Below are 16,074 nucleotides of genomic sequence, written 5' to 3' on the forward strand. Positions count from 1 at the left end.
CACCCGGCGCAAACTACCTGCCCTCCAGGACACCTACACCACCCGATGTCACAGGAAGGCCATAAAGATCATCAAGGACAACAACCACCCAAGCCACTACCTGTTCACCCCGCTATCATCCAGAAGGCGAGGTCAGTACAGGTGCATCCAAGCAGGGACCGAGAGACTGAAAAACAGCTTCTATCTCAAGGCCATCAGACTGTTAAACAGCCACCACTAACATTTAGCGGCCGCTGCCAACAAACTGACTCAGCTCCAGCCACCTTAAAAATGGGAATTGATGGAAATTATGTAAAAATGTACCACCTGCCACTTTAAACAATGCCACCTAATATAATGTTTACATACCCTACATTACACATCTCTTATGTATATGTATATACTGTACTCTATATCATCTACTGCATCTTGCCATCTTATGTAATACATGGACCACTAGCCACTTTAAACTATGCCACTTTATGTTTACATACCCTACAGTACTCATCTCATAGGTATATACCGTACTCTATACCATCTACTGCACCTTGCCTATGCCGTCTGTACCATCACTCATTCATATATCTTTATGTACATATTCTTTATCCCTTTACACTTGCGTGTATAAGGTAGTAGTTGCGGAATTGTTAGGTTAGATTACTTGTTGTTATTACTGCATTGTCGGAACTAGAAGCACAAGCATTTCGCTACACTCGCATTAACATCTGCTAACCATGTGTATGTGACTAATAAATTTGATTTGATTTGAAACATTTTCGGTCTAAATGCTAATGGCTGTCTCAAATCGGCCAGATGAAAACACATATCTTTGCACTGCCTTGCTCTCTCCTAAGATGGATACGATTTTGAGCCCTCTTTCATTCCAGTTCCTAGGCTACTTCAGTTGACAATGACTGTTAGCCCAGATAAATTCCCCCTCCCTATCGCCTCCACTCTGTTTTAATTCGTCTGAATGGATGTCTTATGAGAAATACTTGGGGGCGGACCGAGGCATGCATTGAAAAGTACCCCCCCCCTCCTCTTTTTAACCCTGACTCCTCCTCCATGGTCTTCCTATTGTTCGTCATTGTTTCTGCAGTCCACATTGATTAAATGGAAGGCTTAATCCTTCTAACACCATACATTTATAGACAGTGATGTCGGCTTATTGTAAATCTATTTGCAGTAAATGAAGGGGCTGCAGATACAATTCGATTGGCTGCCAGCGCCTCCGAGCCAGTGTGTTTACGGCTGGGTGTCAGAGCACGTGCTGGTCATCAGGCTGCAGAAACCGGCTTCTCAAAATAAGACCTTGTCGCCCTGGACAAGAGAGCGGGAAATGGAGTTGACAGGTAGTGTGAGCCTGACACACATGCACACGCTGTCGCCAGGCGTTAGTGAGGCTTCACTTAAATGTGTTCACACTGAAATCCCTCCGCTTGGGGGACATTTGTTTTTATGTTTCAGTCCCTGTAGGGACTCTGCTGGCTGTGGGATGTCTGGGTCTGAGAGCAGACAGACATCCAATACAGAATTCCAAAAACTAAAGCCATTACTTTTTGACACTGTTCAAAGCTCCCATCCCTTGTAGGTTGGAACTTAATTTGTACTGACTGTTATGGTGACAGGTAGCTTAGCGGTTAAGAGCTTTAGGCCAGTAACCGAAAGGTTGATGGTTCGAATCCCTGAGCTGACTAGGTGAAAAATCTGTCGGTGTGCCCTTGAGTGAGGCACTTAACCCTAATTACTCCTGTAAATCACTCTGGATAAGAGTGTCTGCTAAATGACTGAAATGTAGTGGTGCATCTGAATGGGTGTTATTTATGATCAAGCCCTTGAATGGAAAATATGTCATTACCCTACACACACGTCACCAGAGGCGGCGAGAGCCTCTCCAGGCACAGACAACTTTCCCTCTGCCTGTCTGCGACATCCAAATGACATTGGGATTTGCTCACTCGGATAGCGGCTGAAAATAATGTATTCTCTGATTGGATCAGCCAGTGATGGAGGAATGATGAAATATTTCAGGCACGTTGGCTCCAACCTGCCTAAGCTGGTCAGAGGCATAGGAGAGCCAGCAGTTCTAGTGGGTGATCCCACACAAAAGACAAACACCCCACTCGGGAGATAAATGACCACCCCCAAAAGAACAGCTAACTGTGGGTTACTGGGGAGAGCCCACTGTGTGTTGTTGTTGAGGAAGCAAAGATGGTAGAAACTCCACCTACTGTAACAGAGGTTCCATCCTCCACCCTACCAAGCCATGCCCACCAAATAATTTATTGAGCCAAACTTTGGTAACATTCTATTCTAACATTCTTCAGTTAATGTCTGCACCTTTCTTAAACCCTTTGATGCACCATGCAACATCCCATATAAGGAGAGGATTTCACATGGAGCCATGCATGACACGGGGCTGGCTCGGCTGCACCATGCCCTCCTGTACCCTTAACCATTAAATGGATGCCTTGCTGACTCAAAGCCAGCAGTGTAGCCTAGCCTGCACAGATAGACACTCTGGCATCCTCCACAAGGAAATGAAGGCTCAGGGAACGAAAGAGACCAAGTCCTCGCAGATGTACTGTCTTATAAAATATGAATCACGCAGCAATGCTTTTCCAGTGCAGCGCACAATTTACTCTATCCAGGGGACAAATGTTGTCCAATATTAAAACGGATAGGCACAGACAGATATGATGGCATCCGTACAGACTCCCTGAGCACACGGCACAATGTTCCACTGAATCCTCCCTCTGCTCGGGTGCCCCAGGCCCACTGATGGAATTTCTGTGATTGGCTATTTCTCTCCATACACCTTCGTTTGTCTTCTGTTTTGCAGTCTCACTGTATGGCAAGCAAATGGCCACTTGGTTCTCCAACATGGCTGAACAATGCTGATTGGTGAGGTCGAAGGCTGATACATAGTGTGGAATCAAGAGATGGTTTCCAGAAGAAGAAAAAACATGTAATAAAAGGGCTTTTACTCTGTGTTTCATTGGTGGTGGACATTGTGATTGATTAAATAAATTGACATTTCATCCACTCTAGGTGTCAATTGTGCTTCATGTGCTTGAAGGGCCATTGTTCCCAAGTCACATGAGTTCAAGACGACGATACAAAGCAACGGTTGGCTGCACACCAAAATTATGGGAATGGGAGCACATGGGAGGATAACCTGTCTCAAGATTACGTGATTTTGCGCTTTAAATCGCACAATTTTACATCATATCAAATGCACGTGGCTCTTCGCTCTAACTGGGCAAATTACTGAGGGAAACAAATCCGAACCGTAATCTAACCCTCTTGCCTAGTTAAATAAAGGTTAAATTACTCAAATTAACCCGCTTAGTAGTGGGGGTGGGGTGGGTGATCTCCGTGGTTGCTAAGGGCAACGGGTGAGATAGATGGTCTGTATTTGCGGAGCCGCAGCTGCGCGTCTGTTAATACCAACGCGACCCTCACGTCCCCGCGCAATTCTCCACACTGGGTTGGCTGCTTCAAGGCATGAGGATGCGAGCAGGGATTTAGTGTGTGTCTTTTCCCGTCTGGATCAGTTTATTACCTTTCTCCAGCACACAGAAACGGATTTAGCCACACGAAACAAGGTTTGCAGAGATTATTCGTTTTTTTTTATTGTAGCCTAGCCTCTTTGTTAAATAAGCTATTAAATGCATATGATGATTAACTTATGCGATTTCCATTTACCGTTTAATTAACCTTTTATAGTCATACAATATGGCTATTGATGAAGCTCTTGGATGGGCAGCACAGTTTGGTTTTTGTTGGATGATCTCAACGTTGAGGGACTATGAACAGGCTGTTGGTGGTTGATACGTGCGCGCTCGGTGCATCTCAACTCTGGATAGCCTACATAAAATGAAATGTTTGTCATTTTCTGGCATTGCTTTGGTTCCATAGCCACTTGTTTGGGAAGACAATTGTGCGCTCCAAAACGTACTTTGGTGCCTGAGAACCTGAGGCTCCTCATTAAATCAATTTCCACTCCCATTCGCCAGACTGCCACGTTATAATTTAAAGGCATTCAAGTGTGAATTTAAACGGGGCCAAGTAGGACCTCAATTCCATTTTACAAATGGGATCTCTCACGAGAGGGAAAACATAAGAGAATGTGTAGAGGTTTCGAGAATGTGTAGCCTAGTCTATGAGCTTCACAATAGACAAGCGCTGGATTTGTTGGGAATGTGGCGCTGTTGTTTTTATCAGTGAGGATTTCATATTACTAATCACGCATGTGTTGATTCCAGGATTATATGAATGTAATATTGCCTCATTCATCGAAAAGATGGCTACAAAGCATTTTTTCCCTCGGCATGACTTTTGCCAATGATGTTGCATTTACGCGTTATAACGCGGAACAGCTTTGTCAATAGGCCAGGCCATCTATTGTTCGGAATGCGTCTTGGCTACAACTTGGAAATCATGTCTGTTGTTGTGGTTAAATTAACGGGTTGAATTCCCTTACATAGGCTATAGCCCAAACATTTCAAGAGGAAAACATAAGTAAAAAAATTCGGTAGACGTTTATTTTAGGCTAGCCTACACAAAACTGGGCTTGTGGCTTTGTTACATTAGCAATGCAAATGAGCGTTTGAAAAGCACGGGCACCTGCTGTCTCAAGCATATGCATTGGCTTTTTCAGCAGTGTGTCGTGAAAAACATTAGCGTGAGCAACAACAGTGGAGTCGGCGGTTTTCTTTCAAAATAAAAGTCCCCTAATTGAAATGTATACAAATAGTGGAATCCTGCCACAAATGGACTACATACAACTATTATGCCCTGTACAGCTTAATCTATGGATTGTGCACCCATGAAATGGGGTATCAGCATACCCAGTGACACCCACAGAACATAAATCTGTAGATTTTACACAAATATTATCATCTTAGCTCTTATTGCGGGACTTTGACTGTGGAAAATCAACTCTCAACTTGGCTTGTATTGCGCGTAATAGACTAAGACGCTAATATGTGTGTAAACTCTACAGATTTTTGTTCTGTGGGTGTCACTGAGTAGGCTGAATCATTTTATGGGTGCACAATCCATAGGTTAGGCCAGGGTTTCCCAAACTCGGTCCTCAGGATCTCAATGGGTGCACGTTTTGGTTTTTGCCGTAGCACTACACAGCCGATTCAACTAATCATGAAGCTTTGATAATTTGAATCAGCTGTCTAGTGTTAGGGCCAAAACCAAGAGGTGCACCTTTTGGGTTACTGAGTTTGGGAAACGCTGGGTTAGGCTGTAGAGTGCAATATGAGTTTCAATACGCATGATAGACTAACTGGGGAGGTGATTTTCCCCAGTCAAAGTCCTGCAATAAGAGCAAGACGCTAATATTTGTGTAAACTCTACAGAGTTGTGTTCTGTGTGTGTCACTGGGTAGGCCGATCCCCAATTTCATGGGTGCAGAATCCATAGGTTGTACAGTGCAGTGCATATATAAGTATCAGTGGTGGGAAAACGACAAAATTGTCATACTTGAGTAAAATTCCTTATATCCTGAACAAAAATGTAAATGCAACATGCAACGATTTCAAGTGTTTTACTGAGTTACGGGGCTGTGCATTGGATTTAGGAGCAGGGTTGCTTGTTTTGTACCTAATGAGTAGCCTTGGGTTACATTTAGCTTTTTTGCATTGTTTATGCTTGGGTTACTTTTAGCTTTTTTTGCATTGATTATGCAAGTCAGTCAATTTAAATAAATTCATTAGGCCTTATCGTGAGGATTTCACATGACTGGGAATACAGATATGCATCTGTTGGACGGTGCCTTAAAAAGGTAGGGGGTGTGGATAAAAAATTATTGTGTGACCCCCATTTGCTTCATGCAGCGTAACACATTTGGCTGTGCAAAGTTGATGGATATTGGCTGGAACTGGAACACGCTGTCGTACACGTTGATCCAGAGCATACCAAACCTGCTCAATGGGTGATATGTCTGGTGAGTATGCAGGCTATGGAAGAACTGGGACATTTTCAGCTTCCAGGAATTGTGTATGGATCCTTGTGACATGGGGCCGTGCATTATCATGCTGAAACATGAGGCGGATGAATGGCATGACAATGAGCCTCAGGATCTTGTCGAGGTGTCTCTGTGCATTCAAATTGCCATCGATAAAATGCAATTGTGTTCGTTGTCCTTGGTTTATGCCTGCCCATACCCTAACCCCACCGCCACCATGGGTCACTCTGTTCAAAATGTTGACATCAGCAAACCGCTCATCCACACGAATGCATACACGCTGTCTGCCATCTGCCCAGTACAGTTGAACATGGGATTAATCCGTGAAGAGCGCACTTCTCCAAAGGTGAGATTTGCCCATTGAAGTCAGCCCATTGAGCTTCCCTGAGACGGTTTCTGACAGATCATGCAGAAATTCTTCGGTTGTGCAAACCCACAGTTTCATCAGCTGTCCGGGTGGCTGATCTCAGACGATCCAGCAGATGAAGAAGCCGAATGTGGAGGTCCTGGGCTGGCATGGTTACACTTGGTCTGCTGTTGTGAGGCCGGTTGGGCGTACTGCCAAATTCTCAAAAACAACCTTTGGTAGAGGAATGCACACTTAAATTATCTGGCAACAGCTCTTGAGGACATTACTGCAGTCAGCATGCCAATTGCACGCTCCCTCAACTTGTGGCATTGTGTTGTGTGACAAAACTTCACATTTTAGAGTGGCCTTTTATTGTCCCCCAGCACAAGCTGCAGTTGTGTAATTATCATGCTGTTTAATCAGATTCTTGATATACCACACCTGTCAGGTGGATAGATTATCTTGGCAAATGAGAAATGCTCACTAACAGGGATGTAAACAGATTTGTTCCCAAAATGTGAGAGAAATACGCTTTTTGTGCGTATGGAAAATGTATTCTATCTTATTTCAGCTCATGGAACATGGGACCAACACTTTACATGTTGCGTTTATATTTTTGTTCAGTATATTAAGCAAACCATCCGGCAGAAATGGCTTGTTTTTTATTTTATTTACGGACATACAAGGGCACACTCCAACACTCAGACATCATTTACAAACATAGTATTTGGTGTCAGGGAAAATACATGGGAGTGCAAAGTACATGTTTTCTTTAGGAATATAGTGGACTAAAAGTAAATAGTAGGGATGCATGATATATCGGTGAGCATATCGGAATCGGTCCGATATTCGCTAAAAATGCGAACATCGACATTGGCCAATTGTCTAGTTTAACACCGATGTGCAAAACCGATGTCGATGCTGACGTGCATACCTATATAACGTAGGTAGATGACGTAATGACGCCACGAAAAATACAGAGCTACACAGAACAAAAGCAGAAAATTACTAAGCGCGCACTTCCAACAACTAAATAAGTTCAAGTCGAACAGTCATTTGAAAGAGTAAAAAAATTCAGCGGGACAACTCAAAGGCGAAATCCATTGTCAAGATGATGGATTTTCATTGCCCTTGACAATCAACTGTTCTCCGTCGGGGATGATGTTGGCTTTCGCCGACTGGTCGAGCACCTCTAGCCCCAGTACACACTACCAAGTAGTCACTATTTTTCAGATGTTGTCCTACCGGAGTTACACAGTATTGTTGAAATTAGAGGTCGACGATTATGATTTTTCAAAAACGATACCGATTTATTGGAGGACCAAAAAAAGCCGATACCGATTAATCGGCCGATATTTATATCTATATTTTTGTAATAATGACAATTACAACAATACTGAATGAACGCTTTTATTTTAACTTAATACATCAATAAAATCTAGTCATAAATAATGAAACATGTTCAATTTGGTTTAAATAATGCAAAAACAAAGTGTTGGAGAAGAAAGTAAAAGTGCGATATTTGCCATGTAAAAAAGCTAACGTTTAAGTTCCTTGCTCAGAACATGAGAACATATGAAAGCTGGTGGTTCCTTTTAACATGAGTCTTCAATATTCCCAGGTAAGAAGTTCTAGGTTGTAGTTATTATAGGAATTATAGGACTATTTCTCTCTATACCATTTGTATTTCATATACCTTTGACTATTGGATGTTCTTATAGGCACTATAGTATTGCCAGCCTAATCTCGGGAGTTGATAGGCTTGAAGTCATAAACAGCGCAATGCTTGAAGTACAGTGAAGAGCTGCTGGTTAATGCAGGAAAGTGCTGTTTGAATGAATGCTTATGAGCCTACTGCTGCCTACCACCACTCAGTCAGACTGTTCTATCAAATATCAAATCATAGACCTAATTATAATATAACACACAGAAATACTTAGGTCATTAATATGGTAAAATCCGGAAGCTATCATTTCGAAAACAAAACGTTTATTCTTTCAGTGAAATACGGAAGCGTTCCGTATTTTATCTAACGGGTGGCATCCCGAAGTCTACATATTGCTGTTACATTGTACCATCTTCAACGTTATGTCATAATTATGTACAATTCCGGCAAATTAATTGCGGTCTTTGTTAGGAAGAAATGGTCTTCACACAGTTCGCAACGAGCCAGGCGGCCCAAACTGCTGCATATACCCTGACTCTGCTTGCACAGAACGCAAGAGAAGTGACACAATTTCCCTAGTTAAAAGAAATTCATGTTAGCAGGCAATATTAACTAAATATGCAGGTTTAAAAAATATATACATGTGTATTGATTTTAAGAAAGGCATTGATGTTTATGGGTAGGTACACATTGGTGCAACGACAGTGCTTTTTTCGCGAATGTGCTTGTTAAATCATCACCCGTTTGGCGAAGTAGGCTTTGATTCGAGGATAAATCAACAGGTACCGCATCGATTATATGCAACGCAGGACAAGCTGATAAAGTAGTAATATCATCAACCATGTGTAGTTAACTAGTGATTATGTTAAGATTGATTGTTTTTTATAAGATAAGTTTAATGCTAGCTGGCAACTTACCTTGGCTCTTGCTGCACTCGTGTAAAAGGTAGTCAGCCTGCCAAGCAGTCTCCTCGTGGAGTGCAATATAATCGGCCATAATCGGTGTCCCAAAATGCCGATTACCGATTGTTATGAAAACTTGAAATCGGCCCTAATTAATCGGCCATTCCGATTAATCGGTCGCCCTCTAGTTAAAATGCACATCTGTGTGCTACTTGCCAAAATAACTATATCGGTATCGGCCAAAAAATGTAATATCGGTGCAACTCTAGTAAATAGTAAAGTACAAAGATCTCAACACCTACATGGGGCGGCGGGTGGCCTGGAGGGTAGGAGTGTTGGGCCAGTAACCGAAAGGTTGCTGCATCGAATCCCCGAGCTGATAAGGTAAAAACATTCTGTTCTGCTCCTGAACAGGGCAGTTAACCTAACCCACTGTCACCCAAGCTTCGTGGATGTCGATTTAAGGCAGCCCCTGCACCTCTCTGATTCAGAGGGGTTGGGTTAAATGCGGAAGACACATTTCAGTTGAATGCATTTAGTTGTACAACTGACTAGGTATCCCTCTTTCCCTACTTAAAGTGTCACTATAAAGAAATCGCTCTGCCATTTCCTGGTTGCTAAAACTCTTAACAGTTCACCTAATTTGAGTTTACGTGACAAAATGTTAAGAATCATTGTACCATCTGTGAAATACTTTTTCCATAACAAAAAAAAACATTTTTGTTTGAGCCATTTGAAGCTGGTGTACAAAACCGAAAGTAAAATATGCAAAAACAAAACTTGAAAACGGGAAGCATAGAAATAGCACACATAGAACAAATCTACCGCTTCTTAAACTTGCCTTCAAGTCGAATGATAGATCTATAACTCACATTTCTATGTCAATCCGGTCAGGTCGCCCAAAAAAGTTAAATTCTGCCACTAAGTAGTACCTCAATTTTTTTTTACCTAAGTACTTTACACCATTGATAAGTAGGCTGTGCAGTGCAATTTCAAGATATATATTTTTTGGGGTGGGGGGGTTAAACTAATAATTGTCCTTTATTGACTTTATATAACAACATTCCCCACACAAATATTGTCCAGTTGTGGCATGATTCCACTATTTTGCATTCGTTTCAATGGGGCACTTTTATTTTGAATGCGAACTGCCGAGGCCCCTATTGTTGCTCGCGCTGTTGTTCACGACACACTGATGAACCCGCCCACCCTTCATTTCTCCCGGTCTCTCCCTCATTAAAATGATGTTCTATTTCTGCAGCGCATGATTGGAGCTCACAGCTAAACTCAATCGCAGGGGCATCTTAAACCCCCTCGCTCTCACTGCCGGTTTAACATAACAAAGGGGAATAGAGTACTCTGATGAAAACCTGACAAAAAGGCTAAAGCGCGCGATTGTCCTTGTGGCAGGACATGCAAGCGTGGTCTCCACTCCCTCCACAGGCGCACATTTGAACCTAACCGGGAAATCAGATTAAAATGTGTTATTGGTATCGTGCTCCTTTCTCGAAATAGAAGAAAATTGTATTACAATGTATGTTGCTGTAATCATTTTACGTCACATGCAGTCACAGGGACCGTTTGAATAATCGAATATGCCAAAGTATGACTAGCCTACATCATAAGGTGCACCTCTGGTGTTTTAGATTGGAGAGAGAATTTATTTCAAATTTTCAGATGGATGATTTGGAGAGAACGTGAAATCGGTATTAATCTATAAAGATAGCTTAACCATGGATGACATTGCTACGTTGCAAAATAACCCAATGCCGACTGGAAAACAAGGGCAGTGCTTCACAACACGATAGGAGATAAAGGGGTTGTCTGTGGGTGAAGAGATGTCTATAATAAAGGGGGTCGAGTCTATAGAAAATCATGGCCAGAGAAAATAGTGCATTTGTTAGTTTCTGTTTTGCCTATAACCTTTAATGATGTTATGATGCAATTATAAACATTTCCCCAGATAAAAATTATCAAGGTGGCTTTTGCTTTGGAAGCAGACATTTTATGTCTTAAAGCATAGACATTTTAAAATTAGCTAAGCCTTTTTCTTTGTCATTTTCCATTATGGAGATTTGCTGAAGATTTTAGATTTTCACTCGCCTCTGCTGTCATTGGATGTTATTGTTTAAGCTTACTATCTAGAATGTCAGCTTGTTTTTCCTGGATACTAAAGCCCAGACATAAACCCTTCAAATGGTGCTGAATACTAAACAAAACCACTGATCCACTTTTCTAAACAGCAATGCTCTCTAGCATCTAGGTGACAGGAGTCAGACCCTTGTGGCAACATGAGATTATCTGGAGCATGTTATGCCCTGTGTTTATTTCCTTCTGACTGCTCTGGGCCACACATGTCATTTCCCCATTCTTCAAAATACCCATCACTTCTCACGTAGAATTTGTCACGTTACATTATGTTGGTTTGTGGTTGGATGCATTGGCTTTAAATCGTTTTGAGCAGAGCTTTGCTGTTGTAGAGCTGCAGTGCGTGTTGCATCTGCTGTGTCTGGAGTACCCTAGACTAAGTCATGGACTGTCTGTGTTGTTGATTTATACATTGAATCCTTTCTCATTTCATTTCCACCAGGTTCGTGGCCCCCATTCTCACCGCGGAATATGATGCAGAGGCCCTCCTCTCCGAAGGGAAGTTGAATGGGAATACTGGCATACGTGTCAGCTCGTGATCAATGAACTCAGTCCATTCAAGCACAAAAGGAACTAACCTGAACTACTGAAGAAAAAGAGGGGATATAACGACACAGACACCTTTTTGCGGATATGGCGGCGACAGATGCCTGTGCAGCACCTGTACAGGAAGAAGGCACTACCACCACCGAGACCAAAACAGAGGTGGAGCCCACAAACTCAGAGACTGTCACAGAGGCTGTCACGTCTCCACCCGAAGAGGTACAACCTGCCGGAGAGACCACAGAGAGCACAGAGCAGCCGGCCGATGGCAAAGCTAAACAGGCCTCTGAGAATATTTTCTCTTCCTTCCTGAATAAGAGTGGACTGGGAAAAGTCATGGGAGGGAAGAAGAAGAAGGAGCAGAGCACTGAGGCTGTGGAGGCTAATGGAGAGGGCAACACAGAGCAGAAAAAGGCCTCTGACCAAACAGAAGAGCCGGCAGCCAATGGTACAGAGGCAGCGGCAGAGGACCAGGCCATTGAGAAAGCGCCGGAGAACCAGGTGAAGGTCCGATCCAAGTCCTTGGACAGGTTAGAGGACCCTGAGGCCCTCAGTGCCACAGTGGACACACTGGAAGATGCCCCGGCAGCAGAAGAGTCAGAGAAGCCTGCCTCCAGTGCAGCGACCAAACACATGAAACGCTGGCATTCCTTTAAGAAGCTTATGGCCCAGAAGAGTCACAAGAAGAGCACAGAAGATTCTAAGGAGGCTGAGGGCAGCGAGGGTGCATCTGGGGGAACACCTGGTGACACAAGTACACTGGACTCCAAGGCTTCAGAATCCAGTGGCCAGAAACGGTGGAAACTGAAAAGGTCATGGACATTCCAGGGGCTGAAGAGAGACCCGTCAGTCGTAGGCATCAGCAAAGCCGCTAAGAGCGAGAAGGCGGAAGGGGAGGAAAACGCCGCAGAGAACGATGAAGCGGCTGCGCCTGAAACAGACGAAGCCAAGGCACAGGTAGACGGCGAAACACAGGAGAAGACCAACACAGACGGAGAGGAGGAAAAAGGAGCCACCGCCGCCCCACACAAATCAATGAACCAACACGCAGATGAGATCTGGACCTCCTTCAAGAAACGCGTGATGTCCAAGCGGGCAGCAGACACGGTGGCTGCCAGCGGGGAGGAGGAAGGTGCTGCAGCATCTGAACTGGCCGAGCAGACGGAAGAGGCAGGCAAAGAGCAGGCCAAGTCGGCCAAGACCAAGCGAACGCACTTCAACCGCGCCGTTTCGCTGAAAAACTTCATCATGCGAAAGGGGAAAAGCACCAGCGTGGACCAGGGAGACGGAGCTCCGAAAGAGGGTGAGGAGGCAGAAGACGGGGAGGCGAAGGACACAGAGGGCGTGGCTGCCCCAGCTGGCACGTCTGACAGCCAGCAGGGAGAAGCAGATGCTGCCCAGGGCGAGAGCAACGACAAAGGAGAGGTTCAGGTGGTCAATGAGCACACAGCCGCTGATGGAGAGGCAAAGGAGCCCGCAACGAGCACACTGTCTGGTCCTGAGCCAGAGACGGCCAACACAGCTAAGACCGTAGCACCAGCAGAGCCCGTGGCAGAGGTGAAAATCAACGGTGAGAATGGGTGCTCGAACGGCACGCCCGAAGAAGACGCCATACACAATCATGAAACGACGCCGAAGAAAGACGGACCAACAGACGAGGCCAAACAAGAAAACACCAACTCCACGAAGGACGCGAAGATGCTGAACCTCGGCACAGGAAATGCAGTTGCCCAAATCGGTGAGTTTGCAGTAGAAATAGACTATGGTGATGATGACCTCCAGCAAAATGGAGCTAACATGATGACACAGGTCAAATTAGAACTAGGGACTAGCTTTGAGGGTGGGGTGGGGGGGGCTTCTCAAAATGGAAGGTCCCATTCTGAGTCAGGGGAGGCCAACGCTGAGCCACGTGACCAAGAGGAAGCGCGGTAGAGGATGTTCTATGAGGCTGCTGCATCCATCGTACAGACAATTATGTCAGCGGCCACTGAACAGTTAGAAAATGAGAAGAGCTTTCTGGACAATGGTCAAAAGTGTTCTCATTATGCCAATAGTGGGAACACTTTTGACCGTTGTCCAGAAATGTTCTAACTGTTCAAGAAAAGGTAAGGTGGTATTAACATCAGTTTTTGTCATTGAGGGTTTACAAATATGATGCTGGGTGAAGCTTTAAGTGGAAGCGTAGTGTAGTTATGTGATACTGAAAGCCGTTCACCTACTTTGATGCAGCGCTTTGAAATCCCTTTAAGGACACTCAACGCTGCAGTAGGTAACATGAAACATGTAAATAGTCCGGGAAAGAACCCCTGAACTTAAGGATTACTCATCGGTATCCATGTCACAGCACACAATAGAAAGGTCACTGTGTATAACAGGGCCACTTCATTATTGTAGGGAAAGAGGGTCAAAGGACATCAATAATGTTTAGTCAATCAAAGGATTAGTAGTTAAATCAAAGTGTCACTTGGGCTGTCTAGGAACAAGATTAAGCACCTTTCTCCCTGGGGTACCAGTTTATCGATGAAAGTAGTTTTTCCTGCATGTTTGGTTCACAGTTTTCAGTCAGGGCCCATGTCTACAATATTGTGATTCACCCTAAGGAGTAAGTCGAATGTGCTGTGAATCTGTCCCAATAGTCTTGAGTAATACTAACACTTCACAAAGATCTAAGACTATCAGTCAGCACCATGTCTACTACTAATTAAAATGTTTTCTATGAATGTTCTGATTTTAAATATATATTTAAATATATTTCATTTTTTCTGTTATCATTCACCAGACAAAAAGGCGGGAAACGTGTGACGACACACAAAGAGGATTAGATCAGCATGGGATTCGTTCAGCAAGGAGCTTTGACCCCCCCCCCAAACGGAGTAATCACATGTTTTTCGCCACAATTCTTCATGGTGAGAGCGATGCAATCCATATAGATGAAAAAATACTCAAAAGCAATAATTCAGTCATCAATCAGCGCAGTTCTTGCTTACCATTCCATGATCAATGTAAATGTTTTTCTTGTCCTCTACTAGTGAGATTTTATATTGTCAACAGAAGGGAAGACATTCCATCCTTGTCAAATGTTAATCTCTATGATCTCTCATTCCAGGATCAAAAATACTTAGTTTTATATCAATTGCCATTTTGTTTGTAGTTTTGTCAATAGATATTCCAAAGTGCACATTTGAAATGATTGCCCTAAAGACTGCCCCCCCCCCCTGTGGATTCCTTAAGTAATGTGTTCTAATCTCTTTCTGTGTTAATGTTTTTAGACTGTTGTGTACATGAATGAACCACCATAAAATATGAAGTCAAAATGTTTTTTTTCTAAACACATCTTCTCACTGTAACGCAGATTGATCTGCCGTTGATATGTTTTGTTGATCAATGATGTCACGTGTTCGCTAGGAAATTGTCAAAAACTAGAACAATAAAGATTCAAATCGAACAATTTAAAAAAACATAATTGTGGAGGCTATTTATGCATAAAATGTTGATGTACTGTATGTAGGAAGGCATTATGGAAATGCTATTGGTCATTAATCTCTATTTTGATAATCCTACATCCTTTTACATAATGGCAGATTTGTGCAGTATGCATTAGCTGGAGTACTTCAATTTCACAATGAATTGCATCAAGCGGTGAGCTCATTCAGAGTAAATTACATCATGTTTCAGATAAACATGTCTGCTATAGTCAGTGTCAATGCCTTGGCAGTTGAGGGACATGTCTGTTACCATTCTGGTAAATACGCTTGATACAGCACTATACATGAAATCATCACAATACTGTTGTCTGTTAAAACTAAATCTCTGGGATTAAGTTATTATAGAGATGACAGACAGTAAGAGCATATTATAACAGATATATGTTATGTAAAGTTATAGGCTAGCTAAAAAAAAGACAAAATGGGCATGAAGTGATAACCTGCAGTGACAGACAAATACAGGGCGGCATCACTGAAATGGGATGTTACCCACAAGCCACAGCCATCCCTGGAATGTGGACTTCATTCATCTAAAGGTGTTCATGATCATTACATAGTCATTACATTCCTGTTGTTCTCTGACAAATCAATCAAGTAGGACAAATAAAGGTGATATTGTTTTCGTATGTGTGTTAGCAGTTCATTTTTTTAACAAACAAACGCTCACAATATGACTTAAAGGTATTTTTTTGGGCATAACACAACTATACTACAATATTGTTGGAAATACTAGGTGGTAGCTGTAAGAAAAACACCCCAGGGGTCTCATTGTTGGATGTGTTGACCAGATAGTTGGTGGTTATCGGTGGGAACAGACACAAAGAATCGATTCTGGCCCACGCAGTCCTGCAGTGATGGTGCTCTGCCCTCAGGCAGGTCACTGTATATTGACTATAATGTCTGGAGCGTTTCATCCGCTTAGATAAACAGTCTCTCTTTAAAAGGTGAGTATGATACACAGATCAGTGAAATGTCACTAATGGCCACTTTTGTAGAACACTGAAAGGGGTGAACCGGGG

At 43.1% G+C, this 16,074-nt stretch overlaps 1 protein-coding gene across 1 annotated transcript; it reads left to right on the top strand.

The window, feature by feature from the left end:
• The first annotated feature begins 3,133 nt into the window (after positions 1-3,133).
• Positions 3,134-15,679, top strand: LOC139547775 (myristoylated alanine-rich C-kinase substrate-like). The gene is made up of 3 exons (XM_071356839.1): positions 3,134-3,587; positions 11,470-13,308; positions 14,350-15,679. The coding sequence occupies exons 2-3, from the start codon at positions 11,661-11,663 to the stop codon at positions 14,370-14,372; spliced, it is 1,671 nt and encodes a 556-aa protein (XP_071212940.1). The 5' UTR covers positions 3,134-3,587; positions 11,470-11,660; the 3' UTR covers positions 14,373-15,679.
• Positions 15,680-16,074: the final 395 nt, after the last annotated feature.

This window comes from Salvelinus alpinus, chromosome 21 (assembly GCF_045679555.1).
Source record: "Salvelinus alpinus chromosome 21, SLU_Salpinus.1, whole genome shotgun sequence".
Taxonomy (NCBI): Eukaryota; Metazoa; Chordata; class Actinopteri; order Salmoniformes; family Salmonidae; genus Salvelinus; species Salvelinus alpinus.

Bases quoted from the DNA above. Each gene is read 5' to 3' on its own strand.
- LOC139547775 (XM_071356839.1), top strand. From the start codon at position 11,661: ATGGCGGCGACAGATGCCTGTGCAGCACCTGTACAGGAAGAAGGCACT. The intron at 13,309-14,349 runs GTGAGTTTGCAG...ATCATTCACCAG, and splicing joins AAATGCAGTTGCCCAAATCG to ACAAAAAGGCGGGAAACGTG.